General features: G+C 45.4%; 1 protein-coding gene across 3 annotated transcripts in view; it reads right to left on the bottom strand.

Annotated features, from left to right (window-relative positions):
- UBE2J1 (ubiquitin conjugating enzyme E2 J1) overlaps positions 1-17,986 on the bottom strand; it is a 58,036-nt gene extending 40,050 nt beyond the window's left edge. The window contains exons 1-2 of one of the 3 annotated variants that reach the window (XM_037894462.2): positions 17,685-17,986; positions 2,079-2,152 (exon numbers count right to left, since the gene is read on the bottom strand). In XM_037894462.2, coding sequence (XP_037750390.1) covers positions 2,079-2,152; positions 17,685-17,715 — 105 coding nt within the window. In that variant the 5' untranslated portion in view covers positions 17,716-17,986. The remainder of the gene's footprint in view (positions 1-2,078; positions 2,153-17,684) is intronic. The other 2 variants (XM_037894465.2, XM_037894464.2) reach the window with 2 other exon arrangements.
- Between the last annotated feature and the right edge of the window lie 1,313 nt (positions 17,987-19,299).

The raw sequence follows: 19,299 nt of genomic DNA on the forward strand, positions 1-19,299 counted from the left end.
TGCTGAGTGCTGGATCACAGCTGTATGTTTGCCCACCTACTTATCACTTTTGAAAGGACAGAATATAGTACTATCAACATTTATTCAGGTTTTGCTTCTCACTGTTCTCTCCCCAGGAGAGAGAGACTGTTCTAATAAGGAATCAGCAGATTCATACAAACTACCAGCAAATAACATCCTGAAATAGGCCTTCATATTCTTACTATTACAAAAATCCAGGTACTGTTTATCCCTGAACTTGGTTTAAAACACTGGAATTAAAATAAAACAGAAATATAAGTGAAAAAATGAAAGTTGATATTTTACCAAAATCATTATTCAGGAGAAAAACTGCAAGTAAAAACAAAAGGTAATCAATAACAATAATCTGTATTTTATAGCACCCAAAAGCATGTTAAGTGCTCTACATATGCTAAGTGCACTAAGCTTTTCTGCAAAAATTCCACCAAATGACAAAGTCCCACATTTAGGGCTTCTCTTTTTTAAGGTTTCAGAGTAGCAGCCGTGTTAGTCTGTATTCGCAAAAAGAAAAGGAGTACTTGTGGCACCTTAGAGACTAACAAATTTATTTGAGCATAAGCTTTCGTGAGGAAGTGAGCTGTAGCTCAAAAAACTTATGCTCAAATAAATTTGTTAGTCTCTAAGGTGCCACAAGTACTCCTTTTCTTTTTGTTTTTTAAGTTTTACTTTTAGAAATTTTTGGGTTGTGTGTAGATGTCCAAAAATTGGGGGTTTTCAGGGCTCTCTCTCTCTGTATATGTTGTAATGAGTAATCTGTTTGTAATGTAGTACTGTTTCAAACAGCACTATGTTAAAGCACACTAGGGAACCTTTAGTGTGTACCAGCAAGGTCTACAGGAACAAATTAACGTGTAACACTTTAGTGCAGGGGTTCTCAAACTTCATTGCATCACAACCCATTTCTGACAACAAAAATTATGACATGATCTCAGGAGGGGTGATCAAAGCTTGACCCCACTCAAGCTCTGCCACCCCAGGTTGGGGGGGAGGGTCAAAGCCAAAGCCCGAGCCCCACTGGCCTGTGCAGGGGTACAAAGCCGAAGCCCAAGTGCTTCAGCCCCAGACAGGGTGCCTGTAACTTGAACCCCGCCACCCAGGGCGGAGGACCTCGGGTTTTGGCTTTGGGTGGTGGGCTCAGGCTTCAGCCCTGCGCTCCAGCCAGTCTAAGCCAGCCCTGGCGACGCACTTTGGGGGTCCCGACCCACAGTTCGAGAACCGCTGCTTTAGTGCACTTTGAAAATCACACCCTCGAAGTCTGCATTACTGCTCCATGTAGACAAGCCTACAGATACAAATAACCATTTCTGGTGTTTACTGGATAAACACCCATCATTTTTTTTTTCTCTTTTTTTAAAAATTGGAGGTTTTTCCAGCTACAACCTTAAACCAGAAACTCTACAATACTGTAACATAAATCATTAGGATATATTTTTTTTAAGTTTCGTCTTGTCAGCTCTAGAATTTCACCTTTCCTCAAATTTTTGACTGTTTATAATATTTCCAGGACTGAGACTGCAGCACAGAGAGCATCATTAGGGTAAGATTTTTTTTTTTAAAGGTGAGATCCTGCAACTGCTCTCTTCTGCTCCTACTGAACCACCAGTTACTTCAATGGGCTCCCATGTACACACAGGGCTGCACACATGTCAGTCCAATTATAGGATCTAGCCTTGAACTTTCTGCTAGGGTAACTTCATAACATGAATTTCTCTTTAGATGTATAACCACTTCACATTTAAATTATGATGTTATGCAATTCCCAGGGGAAAAACATATTGCAACAATGTGACATGACTATTTAAATAAAATCTTAACTTTTATTATGTACTTTTTACCGATGAGTCAACTCCATGAAGTCATTAGATTAAAAATGTTCCTGATAGTTTTCAAGGAAGGAAAAAATAAAAATCTGACCATTTTAATAAGGTCTATTAATCTCCAAAACCAAAATTAAATATTATGTATGGACTTAAAGCAATGTAACCAGGCAGAAAAATATTAGGTATTATACAGCAGAGACAAACTAACAGCTACAGTAAATATACACAGAAACTAACCTCCAAGGGCTGTGCATGGTAATGATCTGTAGGATCCTTCAATTCGGCTGCTTCCTTCATTAAACGTTTGACAGCTGAAAAAGGAAATTTGGTATATCAGTATGAAAAGCTACCTTAAAAAATAAAAAAAATAAAATATATGGGAGATTTTGTTAGCATTATCTTGAAGGAGTCACTTCATATAACAAAGTAGCTTATATGGTACAGCACACCATGTTTCTCTCACATGACTTCATCCTCCTCCAAGATGCACATGATAAATTACTCAGATAGGATACAGGATTTAATGAGTCATAAGAGCACAAAGTTCTGAGAAAAATTATATTTAGTTGTTTCACAGTTTCCCAAATAATGTATCTCAACATTATGAGTAAATTGTACATGATTTATTAATTCGGCCCTTACATTAAAGCTGAGGGGGGGAAATACAACATTTACTAGGTTTTCACAATTGCTTTCAACAAATACAGATGAACAAGACATACCTATCATTATATTTTATCACAAGAAGAACCTCCTTGCATTTCAGCAATTGCCTAAAAAAAGTAAGGGCTTGTCTACATTACTGCTTAAGTCAATGTAGCTTACATTGCTCAGGGGTGTGAAAAAAACACCCGCTGAGAGACCTAAGTTACATTGACTTAAAGCGCTGTCTACACCAGGCTATGTCAGCAGGAGACACTCTGCTGCTGCCATAGCTTCCACCTCTTGCTGAGGTGGGGTAAAATTATGTCAATGGGAGAACACTCTCCCGTCAACATAGCCCATCTTCACCAGATGTGCTACATCAACACAGCCGAATCCATGCAGCTATGCCGATGTAGCACACTAGTGAAGACAAGCCCTAAAAAACTTTACACCTTCACTGCTAACTGTCAGAAAAGTTACATAACTATTATCTTTAACAGTTCAAACAAAATCATTGAGAGATTTCTACGAGAGGACCGAACATTGGAAAGTACACGGGGACACACAGATACACTTTACATTTTGCCATTGAAAACATACATACGTGGTACCCGAAACATTTACCCCACATGTAGTACCTTGAGAACTAAGCCTACCAGTAAGAATGAAAAATACTTGTGCCACCATTCCCACACTAAAGCCTTAGTTCGGGCCAGGTGAAGACTGCTGCAATTTCTATCAGGGTGCTGTCCCTGGACCATGAATGGTAGCTCGATCTTTCGTATCACTCGCATAGTAATAAGTGTTTGATAAGTGTGAAGCCCCACACCCACCCGACCCTGTCTTACTACTGCAATAAAAGAGAAGGAAGCTCTCTGTGTTGCCCCTTCCATCCTCAGCCTCATGGTCATAGGCATTGACTTTTATTTTTCTCCTGTGGTGCTCCATCCTGAAGTCCCATCCTCACTCCGCCTCCTCCCACTCTCACTCCACCCCCAGCCCCCAAGGAACCTGCCCTCGCTCCACCCCAAGCCCCCCGCTCGCTGTTCTCTGCCCTCCCCCAATCTCCTCCCCAAGATGCCAAAGAGCTGATCAGCAGCACCACCCATCAGCTGTGGCTGGTTGGTGCTGCTCACCCACTACTTTTTTTCTGTGGGTGCTCCAGCCCTGCAGCACTTTTTGGCCCAAGGGTTACATTGCGGTGCGAATCTGTATCGAGGGCCGGGTAGGAAGGCTGTGCCTCCCCAAACAGCCTGGCCCCTGCCCCCTATCCACCCCCTCCCACTTCCTGCCCCGATTGCCCCCCTCAGAACCTCTGACCCATCCAACCTCACCTGCTCCTTGTCCCCTGACCACCCACTCCCGGGACCCCACGCCCCAAACCACCCCCCCCGGGACCCCACCCCCTAACGACCCCCCCGTTTCCCGTCCCCTGACTGCCCCCTGCAACCCCTATCCACACCCGTGCCCCCTGACAGGCCTCCCGGGACTCCCACACCTATCCAACCCCCACACCTATCCAACCCCCCCCCACTCCCCACCCCCTTACCATGCAGCTCAGAGCAGCAGGAGCTCGCAGCCTTACTGCCCGGCCGGAGCCAGTCACGCTGCCCACGTGGCAGCATAGCTACAGGGGAGGGGGGACAATAGGGGAGGGGCCGGGGGCTAGCCTCCCTGGCCAGGAGCTCAAAGGCCGGGCACAACGGTCACACGGGTCGGATGTGGCCCACGGGCCGGAGTTTGCCCACCTTGCCCACCCATCAGAGATGCTTAGTTTTGCAGTTCTCAAAGTGTGGATATGTGTCTCCAGAGATAACATGCTTGTTAACAGCAAAAATGTTTTTTAAATAAATAAATAAATAATAAAAAGAGGTGAGAAATAACAGACCTCAAACCTCTTGTCCCTCTGCAAATTTGCGTAAACAGAGTCAGTCCCTTACTTCTCTCTAAAAGTGCAAAGTTTCAAAAAGTTCAATGGATAGAAGGTTGTTGGGGGCAGAACAGATCAAGACAAGGAGAAGAAGTCTGGAGATAAATGTGAGAAGGGAGAGACAGGCAGTAGAAACAAAAGGGAAACTGTTTGAGCAGCATATTCCAGAAGTCTTCAGGTCTTTCTGAATGTAGCCTTCATTGATTTGAGATCTACCATACCATTCTCTCACTAGAAGGGAAAACCTATAATGGCAGCAGGCTGTAAAAGAGTCCCAGTTTGGAAATAAGAACCAATCAAGAAATACATGTTTGCTGAAGTTTTAAAGAAAGTCACACCAGTGAACTGGTGGAAGTCACTTAAACACTTGGATTCAGAGACTGCTGAAGTGATAGCAGCAGTAGCTTCTTCTGCCAGTGTAGAAATAATATTTCCTTCCTTTGGACTAATTCATTCCAAACTGAGAAATCGTTTGGGACCTGAAAAAGCAGGAAAGCTTCTTTTTCTTTTCCAGTTTATGAACAAACAGGAAAATGAAGGTGAAGATGACTGAGTTAGCTGCAGAAACCAATATTTTAAGTTTCTCATGTTGACCTGGCTGACACAGTCAATTTAATTTTTGTTTTTTTAAATATTTCATTTAACTATTTTATTTTAAAACAATTTTAACAAAAACAAACCTGATTTTAAAAAACGTGAATGTTTAACTACATTCAAAAAATCATGTTTGTTTTGTTAAAATATTATATTTTTGCTGTTGAAGAAAAAAATACATAACGTTGTTGTATTAGTTAAATAAAAAAATGTATATGTCTGTCTGGTGATGTTCTCCTCCTAATACAGCATAGCAAGAAAATCCTCCAAATATTAATAATTAACCTGTTGAATTGGAGATATTTATGAAGTCATTGGGCGGTGAACTATCTGCTTCAATTACCTTTGGTAAATGAAATAACCAAATAATCATTCATTTTCTGATAGAGCTGTAAAACTAATCTGAAAAGTTTTCAAAATAAATCACTTTAAAAATGTACAGTGTGTACCCTCTAAAAATGAAACCTACATCTATCTCTGAGTTGTGAAGAATATGTATTAAGGTTATAACAACCAACAAGAATGCACTTTTATGTAGAAATCCATGATTAAATCGAGTCTTCCTGACTAGTGATTTAAATCATGATATGGCAGAAATGATACGAGAACGAATAGAAAAAAAATATTTCTTTGATTACGATCTTCAGTAATCTGACCCTGTGTACAGAGTGACTAAATCCACAGAAACATCTTCAGATATAAGATATAATCCTTTATCCAAAACCAAGAAAACCTTCATAAATTCAGTTAAAAGTATTTATTTGAAGGCTAATCAAGGTTACTTGTACATTTCAAATCTGGTGGGAAGTTTGATTGAAGAATGAATCACAAAATTCTCCTATGAAAATGAGAACTGCTATTTTAGCCAGGTAAATAGCACCTCTGATTTGTCAGATTAGGTGCAGCAGATTTCAGTATAAAACTTATCACAAGGATAAAGGAAAGCAGGGCATCTGCTCTAGAAATGGAACTGAGTTAGCAGAACAATTTTAAACATGGTTTTAATCCTGTTCATGCTAACACAGTTTAAGCATATTTTGCCTAGCCAAGGTAGGCAGTCAAATCAGTTTTTAAAATGCATTTATATCTAGAAAACCTGGAGTTTAATCAGTAAAGTGTCAGTGCCAGTGGATGATGGTGACATTTGAAAGTGGATAGGCAAATCTGACAGAGAACTGAGGTGTCTGGACAATGAAGTCCTTGAAAAGTTACCTTTTGATAATTTTTACAATGTACACCAAGTAAAATTAACCACATCTTGACTATTTTATACAATTAATTTACAAAGTAACCATATTATTTATAAACAGATCATTTTTAAGCCATGAAATACAACAGTGTGGTGATACTATTAAAAAGAAATAGAAAAGGGAGTCACCTGACTAACAAAGTTCTGACCTATGTAAACGCGAGTAAATGTGTATCAATTTTTATATGCTCTGGGAGGAGATGGTTTGATCCTTAGAAACTACAGACAAAAAAAATAGAAGGATGAGGAGATATTCTAAAAGGCTGTGTCTTATTGAGGTAATATAACAGAGGTCTTGAAATGTCCAAGGATTGAATTTCTTCTCTCCTGAGGAGTTTTGGAAAGATAACTGGTTACATTAACAGACTAATACAAATGAAAGTCCAACACAACTTAGGGACTAGAGTTAGGATAAGTTCTCAACATAACCCTGTCTCTATGAAAAGTTGTGTAAAAAGGATCAGTCATCACAGCTTGGTGTTTACATCAGCCAGAAGGGTCACAAATGGAGGCTAAAAAGGCTCCTTTGAGTGTAAGGTTGTGTGAAGCGCATTCAGAAAGAAGCTCAAAGGGAGGTTCCATAAGGTTTGAAAGGACAATACTGAGATCCCATACTGGAGGTGGTTCTCTCGCTGGTGGATATGCATGCAGTAACCTCTTTGGAAATCTAGATACTGTGGGGTAAGTAAAAAAAAAAAAAATGAACACGACTGCACGGGTGGGTAGCAAGCCAACATCACTGCAAAATGGATTTTGATTAAATTGAATGAACAAGTCCAGAATGTTTGAAATAGAGCTGTTGATTAATCACAGTTAACTCATGCGATTAACTCAAAAAAATTAATCATGATTAAAAAAATTAATCAGGATTAATCACAGTTTTAATCACACTATTAAACAACAGAATACCAATTGACATGTATTAAATATTTTGGATGTTTTTCTATATTTTTATATAAAAATGTGTTGTAACTGAAATAAAAGTGTATATTATTTTTATTACAAATATTTGCACTGTAAAAATAATAAAACAGTATTTTTCAATTCACCTCATACAAGTACTATAGTGCAATCTTTTTGTCATGAAAGTGCAGTTTACAAATGTAGATTATTTTTTTTTTAACATAACTGCACTCAAAAACAAAACAATGTAAAACTTCTGAGTGATCTTGTAGGCTCTGTCCTACTTCTTGTTCAGCCAATCACTAAGACAAACAAGTTTGTTTACATTTACGGAAGATAATACTGTGCTCTTCTTAATTAAAATGCCACCAAAAGTGAGAACAGGCATTTGCATGGCACTTTTGTAGTTGGGATTGCAAGATATTTACGTGCCAGATAAGCCAAACATTCGTATGCCCCTTCATGCTTCAGCCTCCATTCCAGAGGACATGCTTCCATGATGATGAAGCTCATTAAAAATAATGTGTTAATTACATTTGTGACTGAACTCCTTGGGGGAGAACTGTACATCCCCTGCTCTGTTTTACCCACATTCCGCCATATATTTCATAACAGTCTCGAATGATGACTCAGCACATGTTCATTTTAAGAACGCGTTCACTGCAGATTTGACAAAACACAAAGAAGGTACCAATATGAGATTTCTAAAGATAGCTATAGCACTCAACCCAAGGTTTAAGAATCTGATATAACTTCCAAAATCTGAGAGGGACGAGGTGTGGAGCATGCTTGCAGAAGTCTTAAAAAGCAACACTCCAATGCGGAAAACTACACAACCCGAACCACCAAAAAAGAAAATCAACTTTGTACTGGTGGCATCTGATTCAGATGATGAAAATGAACATGCGCCGGTCCGCACTGCTTTGGATTGTTATTGAGCAGAACACATCATCAGCATGGACGCATGTCCCCCCAATGGTGGTTGAAGCACGAAGGGACATATGAATTTTAGCGCAGTTGGCAAATAAATACCTTGCAATCCCAACTACAAAAGTGCTATGCAAATGTCTGTTCTCACTTTCAGGTAACATTGTAAACAAGAAGCGGGCAGCATTATCTCCTGCAAATGTAAGCAAACTTGCGATTGGCTGAACAAGAAGGAGGACCGTGTGGACTTGCAGGCTCTAAAAGTTTACATTGTTTTATTTTTGAATGCAGGTTTTTTTGTTCATAATTCTACATTTTTAAGTTAAACTTTCATGATAAAGAGATTGCTCTACAGTACTTGTATTAGGTGAATTGAAAAATACTATTTCTTTTGTTTTTTTACAGTGCAAATACTTGTAATCAAAAGTAAATATGACGTGAGCACTGTACACTTTGTATTCTGTGCTGTAATTGAAATCAATATACTTGAAAATGTAGAAAGCATCCAAAAAAATTTAAACAAACAGTATTCTATTATTAACAGTGCGATTAATCACGATTAATTTTTTTTAGTCGCTTGACAACCCAAGTTTGAAATGCAGAACACAGTTGAGGATTCTAGGCGTATGAACCTCCAACAGATCACAGTTTGTGTTGAGTTGCACAAATGGAAAATCTTTTGCATTTAGAGGAGTAAGTCTTTCTCACGGAGAATTTTCTACTTTGTAGTAGGATTTCTTATACTAACAGGGAGTGGTCTCTATGTCAGTAGCACTCAACTTGCCGACATCCAGGCTGTTGAATGTAGTTCACCCGGACAGGAGGTCACTATGTGACTTTGGTTCTGCAATACTATATCTGGGCAGTCTAGAAGTGGTATGGAAGGCTAGACAGACATTCTGAGGAGACTGGTCAGCCACAACTTTCTTTGCCAATTTGATGCTAGCAGAATCAGTGTAGCTACATCCTGTCTTACTTTGCATATTGCCTCTTGGAATCAAAGAATCTGGTAGAAAAAAAGTATGTATATGGGACCTTGATCCCACAGTACAAGGAAGGCATCTTGCAATAATCCTGGGCACGTCTCCCCTATCTTTGCTACCAACCAACTCTGTAATGGAATTTCCCCACCAATGAAATATTGGCTTGATGACAGAGCTCTTCGAAGACCATATATCATTGGTGATGGATTGTCTGCTAGGTTGTTTGTGACTCCCAAACAAAAAGAGTGACTTGAGGGTATCCCATTTTGATGACACTATGTCCATAACTTGATCACCACCTGACATGGAAGTAATGAGCAGGCATTTCCTTGCTTCTTTAGACAGTACAATGCAGATGTGTTGTCTGTGAGAATCTCAACTGTGAAGTTCTGCAGAACAGACTGGCATGCATAGCATTCCAGTCTGACTGCTCTTTGTTCTAGTAAATTTATGTGAAGAGCCATGGCCTTCTGAGACCAAGTTCTTTATATCTGGAGGTAGTCCAATTGTACTCCCCAATGCACCTGTGATTCACTTCTTTGTAAGAGGAGGTGTGAAGAAGAGTATGCTCTTCTAAACATCTTTGTGGTCTAACCACCAGTACAGTGCTAACTGGATGTTTGCTTCCTCATTCTTGTAAAGAACAAATGACACACTGAGCAGTGGTCAGGGACATGGCTCTCCCTGAGATAAAATAGACAGCAGATGCAGCGCTCTGTAAATGGGATTAAACAATCACAGGGTGGGCATGGTTTAAAGCTTCAGGGTTTAGAATCCATCATTTTTTGCATGGGTAGAGACACCCAGTCCTGAGGAACAAATTAAATTTAGTTTGATTTTTAAAAAAATATATAACCAAATAAAAAAAATGTGGGGAAAAACCTTAAAGGGAATTAACCCTGACTATCTAATTTGCAAGAGAAGTAAATTCCAAAGGGCAGCACACAGACACCACTCATTACATCTCACTGTCATGGGCACTAAGAGGGAACTGAGGGACACTTGTGCCCACTCTGCCCTTTACGCCGTTGGGTGGATGGACACAAGGACATGAATAGTGCAAGTGTGGCCCAACAGACATTGCTATTCGAAAGATTCCTCTCTTGCATGTATGTGCACCTAGAGTGTGAGGCATGCTGACATTACCCGCAGGACAACTTTCGTATACTTTTAAAATGTTTGCCATAATTTTATTTGCAAAGTTTTGTTTATAATTCACTTTATATCATGTTATATATTAACAGGTGAGTCATTTTTAAAACTTACTTTTAAACCCAAATATTAACATGGGGAAATCACAAGCCTGCTGAATTTAAAATTCAGTTTTTCTGCAGTCATTGCTATTTAGTGCAGCAGGTGCAAAGAAATAGTTTCATTTAAAAGTCTCTTGTTAAAAGCAAGTAGGAATGGTAACAGCCAGAGGTGGGGGGAGCATTTCCAGATTAACCACACATACTTGTCCTAGACACCCAGCACCCCAAACTGCCGTTCAGCGCAACTCTTACTTTCAATGACATGGCAAACCATATAAAATAAGTGTGCCTGAATATCTCATCAATTAACATGTGTGGTAAATCAGATCTAAATATTTATATTAATTATAAGTCTGCTTCCCTAAAATCTGTTGTATGCAGGGTTGCTGTAGCTGTGTTGGTCTCAGAATATTAGAGAGACAAGGTGAGTGAGGTAATATCTTTTACTGGACCCTGAAATCTGTATTAAAATACAGAAACACAAGATAACATTTTATTTGCAATGTGACTGTTCTTATAATCCTACAGTTGGAGAATTATCTGAGGAATCACATCTGTATTTTAGCAATAAATGCATTAAAATATAAAAGCAGGACCGCTTAGTGAATGTTCACCACAATTAAAAAAATGCCAGACTACAGAGGGCCACAGGGACTACAGAGGGCCACAAAGTCTTCCAAATCCTGCTCAGACGCATATGGGGAGTATTTGTGGGGATGGAGTAGCAACTAGGAAGAGGGTGCAAAGAGCCTACCTGACACTTACAGAATATGTCATCTTAAAATTAACTCCCTTCTGTCTTCAGTATTAATAATAGGATGACATGGCTGAGAAGTGGAGCCACTGCTCCATGCTAGTGCCACTAGTAATAATGCCCATCTCCCCAAACAGCGTGGGAAGGGGAAGAGCAATGGTGGAGCCATAGACCCAACTCCTTTTGCCATGGGCAATCCCGAGAAGCCCCAAGAGAAATTCAGGCTGAGCCAGCCAGCCAGCCGGAATTCCTCTGGGACTCCTGCTACAGTGCAACCTCACCCGATCCTGCTCTACTTACAACTTCCCTTTCCAATGCAATGCTGTTCCTTTGAGGCACAATACAACCCATAATTGAGTATTTCTTGCTCAAAATTCTAATAAATAAATGAATGTACCAATGTAACCAATCACTGTTATCAACTATATAGATGTCACTAAAAAGTATTTTAATGAAACAAGACACCTAGTCAATATATGTTGACACTTGTTATTATCATGGCCCTGATTCTGCAAAGCCTTTTGCATATGCGTAACTTTACACACAGTGAGTAGTCCCACTGATTTATACACAAACATCTTAGTATGTTTGTAAAATTAAATAATTCCGCTAAACATTTCTTTTATCCTTTAAAACAACAATTGTGTGCTATAATTTGATTATGCCTTCCCTAATTCAATCCTTCCTTCTCCAGTTGTTCCTCACGTAACACAAACAACATGTACACATATACAGATAGAACACACATTTGCATGTGCAAAATGGTAATTGCATACATTTTTCACTGGCACTGCTTAGAGTTTTAAAAATATGGCCCAAAAAGTTTATATATGTTTTATCTATTAATATCTTGAACTTGGGCATTTTGTAAAATAAATTGTTATGCTATACATTTAAAATGTAAACTAACTGTTAACAAAAGGGATTTTCTAAATGTACATACATACCTAAGGGAGAAAACACAAATGAAGAGCTGTCAGACTTTTATATCTTATCACAAGATTGTAGTCCAACTGTCTGTTTTTTCACAAACTGTTAATAAATTCTCTAATAACAAACCTTAGAAAGTCGCAAAATCCCAAATCAAGGTTAAAAAAATTGAAAACACCCAATGCTACAATACTGGAAAACATGAACGTAATCCAAACAACCTTACCTCTGCCACAGTCCACCACCCGCATAATCCCCTAAGTAAAACAGGTGTCTGTCTATGACAGTCTTGTTTATGGTATCAGGTTTTTTTGTTTGTTTTTTTGTTTTTTGATGAATGTAAGAAGGAGAGTACACATGCCAAGACAAGTCCACGTTTCATAAATACAGCATTTTATACCTTCTTCTGATCAACAGTTCTTGCTAGCACCATCCTCTCTATACTAGCCCTTGAACATGAAGGCTATCAGGTCTTCCTCAGTCTTCTTTTCTCAGAACTAAACACATTCAGGATTGTTGTTGTTTTTAAATCTTTCCTCATGGGGCAGTTTTCTAAACCTTTTATCATTTTTGTTGTTCTCCTCTGGACTCTCTCCAATTTGTTCCTATCTTTCTTAAAGCGTAGCACCCAGAAGCGGAGATAGTACTCCAGCTGAGGCCTCACCAGTGCTGAGCAAAGCGGGACAATTACCTCCTGTGTCTTACACACGACACTCCTGTAAATATATCCCAAACTAATTGGACATCTACAGGCAGTATACTAAGGATACTGGTGGATGGCACCAGTCATAGGTCGTCAAAAAGGCTGCTACATTTTACACACAAAAGCATGATCTATTGTTTTTAGGACCTCTTCTAATCATAAGTGTTACTTATAAACAGCTGGTGGTAAGCAGGCGAAGAAAAGACAGTTACCTTTTCCTTAACTGGTGTTCTTCAAGACATGTTGCTCATGTCTATTCCACAGCAGGTGTGTGTGCTCGCCACGTGCACCGGTGCCAGAAGTTTTTCCCCTAGCAGTACCTGTAGGGGGGGAGCGCCCCCCAGCAACCCCTGGAGTGGCGCCTGCCTGGCGTGGTATAAGGGGAGCTGTGCACTCCCCCCCCCCTCAGTTCCTTCTTGAGAGACAACTCCGAGAGAGGGGAAGGAGGGCAGGATGTGGAACAGACATGAGCAACACATCTCAAAGAACACCAGTTACAGAAAAGGTAACTGTCTTTTCTTCTTCGAGTGATTGCTCATGTGTATTCCACAACAGGTGATTCCAAGTTATATCTGTTGGAGGTGGGTAGAAGTTCACAAGTTCCCAGGACGGAGGACAGCCCTGTCAAACACGGTGTCATCCCTGGTTTGGGGACGATCGCGTAGTGCGAGGTGAACATGTGAACCAAAGACCACATGGCGGCCCCACAAACGTCCTGGATGGGTACGTGGGTCACAAAGGCAGCCGACAAGGCCTGTGCCCAAGTCGAGTGTGCCCTCAAAATGGGTGGCGGGGAACACCCGCCAACTCATAACAGCAGCGGATGCACGAAGTGATCCAACTGGAAAGCCGCTGAGTCGAAATCGGCTGGCCCTTCGCACGCTCAGCCGAGGTGACGATCAGTTGCAAGGACTTTCTGAACAGCTTCGTGCACTTGAGGTAGAAAGCCAGAGCCTGCCGCACACTGAGTGTGTGGAGACTGCACTCCTCACTGGACGCATGAGGCTTGGGGCAGAGGACCGGTAGAAAAATGTCCTGACCCACATGATAGGCGGAGATCACCTTCGGGAGGAATGCGGGGTGTAGGCAGAGCTGGACCTTGTTCTTATGAAAGACCATGTACAGCGGCTCGGAGGTCAGGGCCCTGAGCTCCGAGACTCGCCTGGCTGACGTGATTGCAACCAGGAAGGCCACCTTCCATGAGAGGTGAGACCAGGGCCCTCAGGTGGAGGAGGTAATCAAGGATAAGCTGGATTAGGGTGGCCACCGGGGAGACACCCTGGTCCGCCGCCCACCTAGAGAAACAGGACCACTTCGCCAAATAAGTGCGGCGAGTGGAGGGCTGTCTACTTTCGAGGAGGATGCGCTGAACCTGTTCTGCGCATGTCCTTTCCTCTCCGCCTAACCACTGAGCAGCCACGCCGTGAGGTGAAGCACCAGTAGGTTTGGATGGAGGAGGCACCCCTGATCCTGAAAGAGGACCTGGGCCTTGTCCGTCTTTACCTTTTCCAGGACCCTGCTGATTAGAGGGAATGGTGGAAAGGCGTAGAGAAGTCACCTTGGCAAGAGAAAGGCATCGGAGGTAGCACCCCTCCCCAGACCCCCCCAGAGCAGAACCGGGGGCATCGCCGACATGTGATCCAAGAGTTGCAGGCAAACCCTGGCTGTTGTCACTGGGAACCTTGTGACCAAGTGGATGAGACCTTTCAGGAGCTCGAATCTGTTTGGCGGGAGAGACGCCCTGGCCGACGCTGCGTCCAGGAGCGCCCCGATAAACTCTATGCATTGTACTGGGACTAACGTGGACTTGGTGTTGTTTACCAACAGGCGCAAGGTGGTGCACCTAGACAGGAGTGCCACGTGATCCCTCACCTGCAACCAGGAGGTGCCCCTGACACGCCAATCATCCAGATAAGGAAATATCTGGACCCTCCGCCGTCTGAGGTAGGCCGCTACCACCAACATGCATTTTGTAAACACCCTGGGGGCAGTGGACAGACCAAATGGGAGGACCGTGAATTAGTAATGATACTGTCCCACCACGAAATGGAAGAAGCGCCTGTGCCCCTCGAATATATGGATGTGGAAGTACACGTCCTGTAGGTTGAGGGCAGCATACCAGTCCCTGGGATCCAGGGAGCGAAGGATGGAGGCCAGGGAGACCATGTGGAACTTGAACTTCACCATGTACTGGTTCAAACCTCACAGGTCCAGGATGGGCCTGAGCATCCCTTTGGCCTTTAGGATAAGGAAATAATGGGAGTAATATCCCTTGCCCATGAACTCCTCGGGCACCACCTCTAACGCTCCTAGTCCTAGGAGCCGCCCCACCTCCTGCTCGAGCAGAGGTTCATGCGCGGGGTCCCCCAAGAGGGACGCGGGGGTGGTTGTGCGGGGAGGAAGTAAACTGGAGGGTGTAACCCCAGAAGATGGTGTTGAGGACCCATCGGTGCGAGGTTAGCCGCAACCATTCCAGGAGGAAAGCACACAACCGGTTGGAGAAGGGGAGTTTTATTGGATCCCTGGTGAGGACTGGCGGGGTGTCCCTGAGCATCCTGTCAAAAACGCCTTTTCCCCACCTGCTTGCCCTTGGAGGACCCAGGCTGGGGGGGGAGGGGCAAGCCAAGACTGCCTCTATGGGCGTCTCTTATAGTCCCGCTGCTTCTTATGGGCACCCTCATACTTCAGGAGGGCGGCCTGGGTGGGAGTCTGCTGCGGTTTGAACTTAGGTTTTGCCGGAGCAGGGACATAGAGGCCCAGAGTCTGGAGGGTCATGCGGGAGTCTTTCATGCCATGCAGCCTTGTATCTGTTTCCTCCACAAACAGAGCTTTCCCATCAAACAGGAGATCCTGCATGGAAGACTGCACCTTGTTGGACAGCCCAGAGAGCAGGAGTCATGACGCCCGTCTCATGGACACCGCGGAGGCCATGGATCGTGGGGCCGTGTCCGCAGCATCCGAGGCTGCCTGCAGGGACGCCCTAGCGGCCGCTGCCCCTTTCTCCACTAGCGCCTTGAACTCCTTCCTATTGCGCTCCTGGAGGGAGGCCTCGAACTTGGGCAGGGAACCCCACAGATTGAATTTGTACCGGCCCAGGAGAGCCTCATGGTTTGCCACTCGTAAATGGAAGCTCAAAGACAAATACATTTTCCTTCCAAAAGAGTCCAGTCTCTGAGAGTCTTTGTTCTTTGGGGTTTGGGCTGGCTGACCCTGCCATTCCCTGTGGTTGACTGACTCAACCACCAGGAAGTTGGGCACTGGGTGGGTATACAAGTACTCATGCCTTTAGTGGGTACAAAGTACTTGTGTTCCACCTTTTTAGAGATGGGGGCCAACGAGGCCTGTGTTTGCCACAGGGCATTTGAAATCTTAGCCACCCCTTCATGGAGAGTCAAGGCCACCCTACCTGGTGCAGATGGGGACAACACATTAAACAGGGAGTCTGAGGCTCCTCCATCTCCTCTGCTTGGAATTGGAGGCTTGCTGCCACCCTCTTTAAGAGTTCTTGATGGGCCCTGAAGTCTTCCTGCGGGGTGGAGCCGCGATCACCTCCTCCGGGAGGGTGGAGGAGGCCAGTACGGTGCTCTGGGTGTCGTCCGTCACTGGAGGGTCCACCACCTGGTTGGACTCCGGGCACGGGGCAGAGGACATCCCACTGACTCCTTTCTTGGGTGTCTGGAGAGGGAGGACAACGGTGCCTTCGAAGCTCTGGCCACTGAGCGGGCTCCCACCGGGGCTGCGCAGGAGACGATGGTGCCCACTGGTAGCATTGGACTGGCCACGACATTTCACTAGGATGGTGTATTTACTAGGGGCGTGGCCAGCACGCAAAGCCTCCCTAGTCCCTGCGCCTAGGAGCCACAGGGACATGTTTCTCCTGGGAGCTGCGCCGAGCCTGGACAGACAGGGAGCCTGCCTTAGCCTCGCTGCGCTGCCAGCCGGATTTTTAAAGGGGGATTTTTAAAGGGGGCCCAGGGTCCCCTTTCAACCAGGCGTTCCAGTAGAAAACCCAACGCCTGGCAACCCTAACTGCTCTATATATTATACCCTGAAATGTACATACAATATTTATATTCCAGTTGATTTTATAGTTATATGGTAAAAATGAGAAAGTGCATAATTTTTTAGGAATAATGTGCTGTGACACTTTTGTATTTTATATGTTTGATTTTGTAAACAAGTAATTTTTAAGGGAGGTGAAACTCGGGGCACGCAAGACAAAGCAGACTCCTGCAAGGGGTCCAGTAGTCTGGAAAGGTTGAGAGCCACTGGTGTAAAGAATGGGGGATCCTGGTGAGAAAGAATTGGGGGCAACAGAGCCCCTGGCTCGGTGGGGAGAATAAGGACTCTGGTGTGAAGGGAATAGGGAGGAGAATGGGGGACCCTGCAGTGCGGGAAGAAGGGAAGGGAGCCCTGGCACAGTGGGGGGACTATCATGGGGCAAACGGGGGGGGGGGGGGAGAACCCCGGGCGAAGGGAACTGGGGGACCCAGGTGGGCAGAGGGCGAGTGGGGTGCCGGGTACGCGAGGGTGTCGGGCACACAGAGGCTGTGGCATGGGTGGGGGGCGTGAACGCCCAGAGCCCCTGGAGAGAAGGGCGACCTGGGAGTGGGGTTCAGCCATTTCCCCGCCCCCCGGAAGGGGCTCGCTGCTGGTCCAGCTCAGCGTCTCCCCACGGGGCCGAGAGCGCAGCGGGCAGGGCGAGGGACCGACCGCGTCGCCCTGGGGCTGAGGAGGCTCCCACGCCCGCAGACCCCATCCCGGCCGCTGACTCCGGCCTATCAGCGCCTCCCGGCCCGCTGCTCCCGCGGCCCAACCCCGGGCCGCTGCGGCCTGTACCCCTCGCCGGGCCGAGGCCTCGAGGGAGGCCGCCAGCCGCTGCCCCAGCGCAGGGCGAGGAGGGAGCCGGCTCCCGCCCAGGCAGGCGGACCCGGAAGACGTTGCCGGGTCCCGCGGCCCCTCGCTCGCTCACCCGGGCTCTTCAGGTTGTAGCGGGTCTCCATGGCGGGGACGTTGGGCCAGAGGCGCACGGCGGCTCCCTGCGACCGGCCCGGCGGCGGCCGCTCCCCGCTGTGCGGTGGCCGGGGGCGGGGACTCGCGCGTCGGCGGCTGAGTCGGCTCCGGCTGCGGCAGGAAACTGCCCTGACGTGGCAGCTGCCGCTCTGTGACTCCGGCAGGGAGGGGCCCCGACATCCCTCCCGGCCCGGCTCCGGCCCCTTCCCCGATACTGCTCCCCACGCTGCCCCTATCCTCAGTTCCCGCCTCCGTCCCCCTTCTGGTAGCGCCCCCACCGCCAGTACCCCTCCTGATACTGCCCCATCCCCGTGTTCCGCCCCTTGTCCCTGATACTCTCCCTAATACGCACCCCTTATCCTCAGTCCCTTATACCGTCCCCAGTCCCCCTCCCGATACCACTCCCATCCCCGATTCCGTCCCTCCAACGCAGCTCTCATCCCCCTATCTTCCTCCTGATACCGCCCCATCCCCTATACTGCCTCCTTTCCCAATCCCCTTCCTGATACCCCCCTGAGCCCCCTCCTGATGCTGCCCCCATCCCAGATAGCCCTATTGATACCACCCCATCTCAAATACCCTACTAATACTGGCCCCATCCCTGATGCCACCACCCCCAATAAAGTCCCCCATGCCTGGCCCCCATCCTCATACCTCCCACATCCCTGATCCCCTTCCTGATACCATGCCTATTCCTGATACCACTGCTGACACTGCCCCCATCCCTGTTACCACCCCCAGCACAGTCCTCATCCCTGATTCCCCTTCTCCCTCGATACCATCCCCAATACAACCTCTCATCCCCGATACCTCTCCTGGTATTGCCCCTACCCTGATACACTCCCTGCACCCCTAATGATACTGCCTCCAATCTGCCAATACAGCCCCTCCACTGCTGACACAAATTCCCTGCTAATGTTGCCCCCATCCCTGATATGATTCCTAATACCTCCCCCATCCTAATACAGCCCCACTGCCAACACCTCTATCCTGATACAACCCACACTGCTGACATTGCCCCCACACCTGATCCCTTCTGATCTCCAATACCCACCCCCCAATACCACCCTGATAAATCCCCACCATCAGTAGTGCCTCCATCCCCAGTATCTCTGCCAATACCACCTTATTGCTCATACTGCCCTCTCCCTGATACCCTGATCATACCTCTCTCACCCTGATACATCCCCACTACTGATACTTTCCCTGCCTTGTTACATCCCCATCACTTATACCCTTCTCAGTACCATCCTGCATAACACCTTCATCCCACATACCCTTCCCAATACCTCCCCTGTGCTGATGCACGCTTACCTGGGATACTGACCTAATTACTTAGATTGAAAGCTCTTGGGGAGAGGGACTGTCTTTTGTTCTGTGTTTGTACCGTGCCTAGGACAGTGGGTCCTGGTCCATGACTGAGACACCTAGGCGTTATGATAATGCAAATAATAAGAAAACAGGCACCTACATTTATAAAAGTAACCTGATTTTCAGTGCTACTGAATTCCTATTGACTTCAGTGGGAGCTGTGGGCCAGCAGCGTCTCTGAGTCAGCCCCCTTTTACTGACGT

The sequence above is a fragment of the Chelonia mydas genome, chromosome 3 (genome assembly GCF_015237465.2).
Source record: "Chelonia mydas isolate rCheMyd1 chromosome 3, rCheMyd1.pri.v2, whole genome shotgun sequence".
Classification (NCBI taxonomy): domain Eukaryota; kingdom Metazoa; phylum Chordata; order Testudines; family Cheloniidae; genus Chelonia; species Chelonia mydas.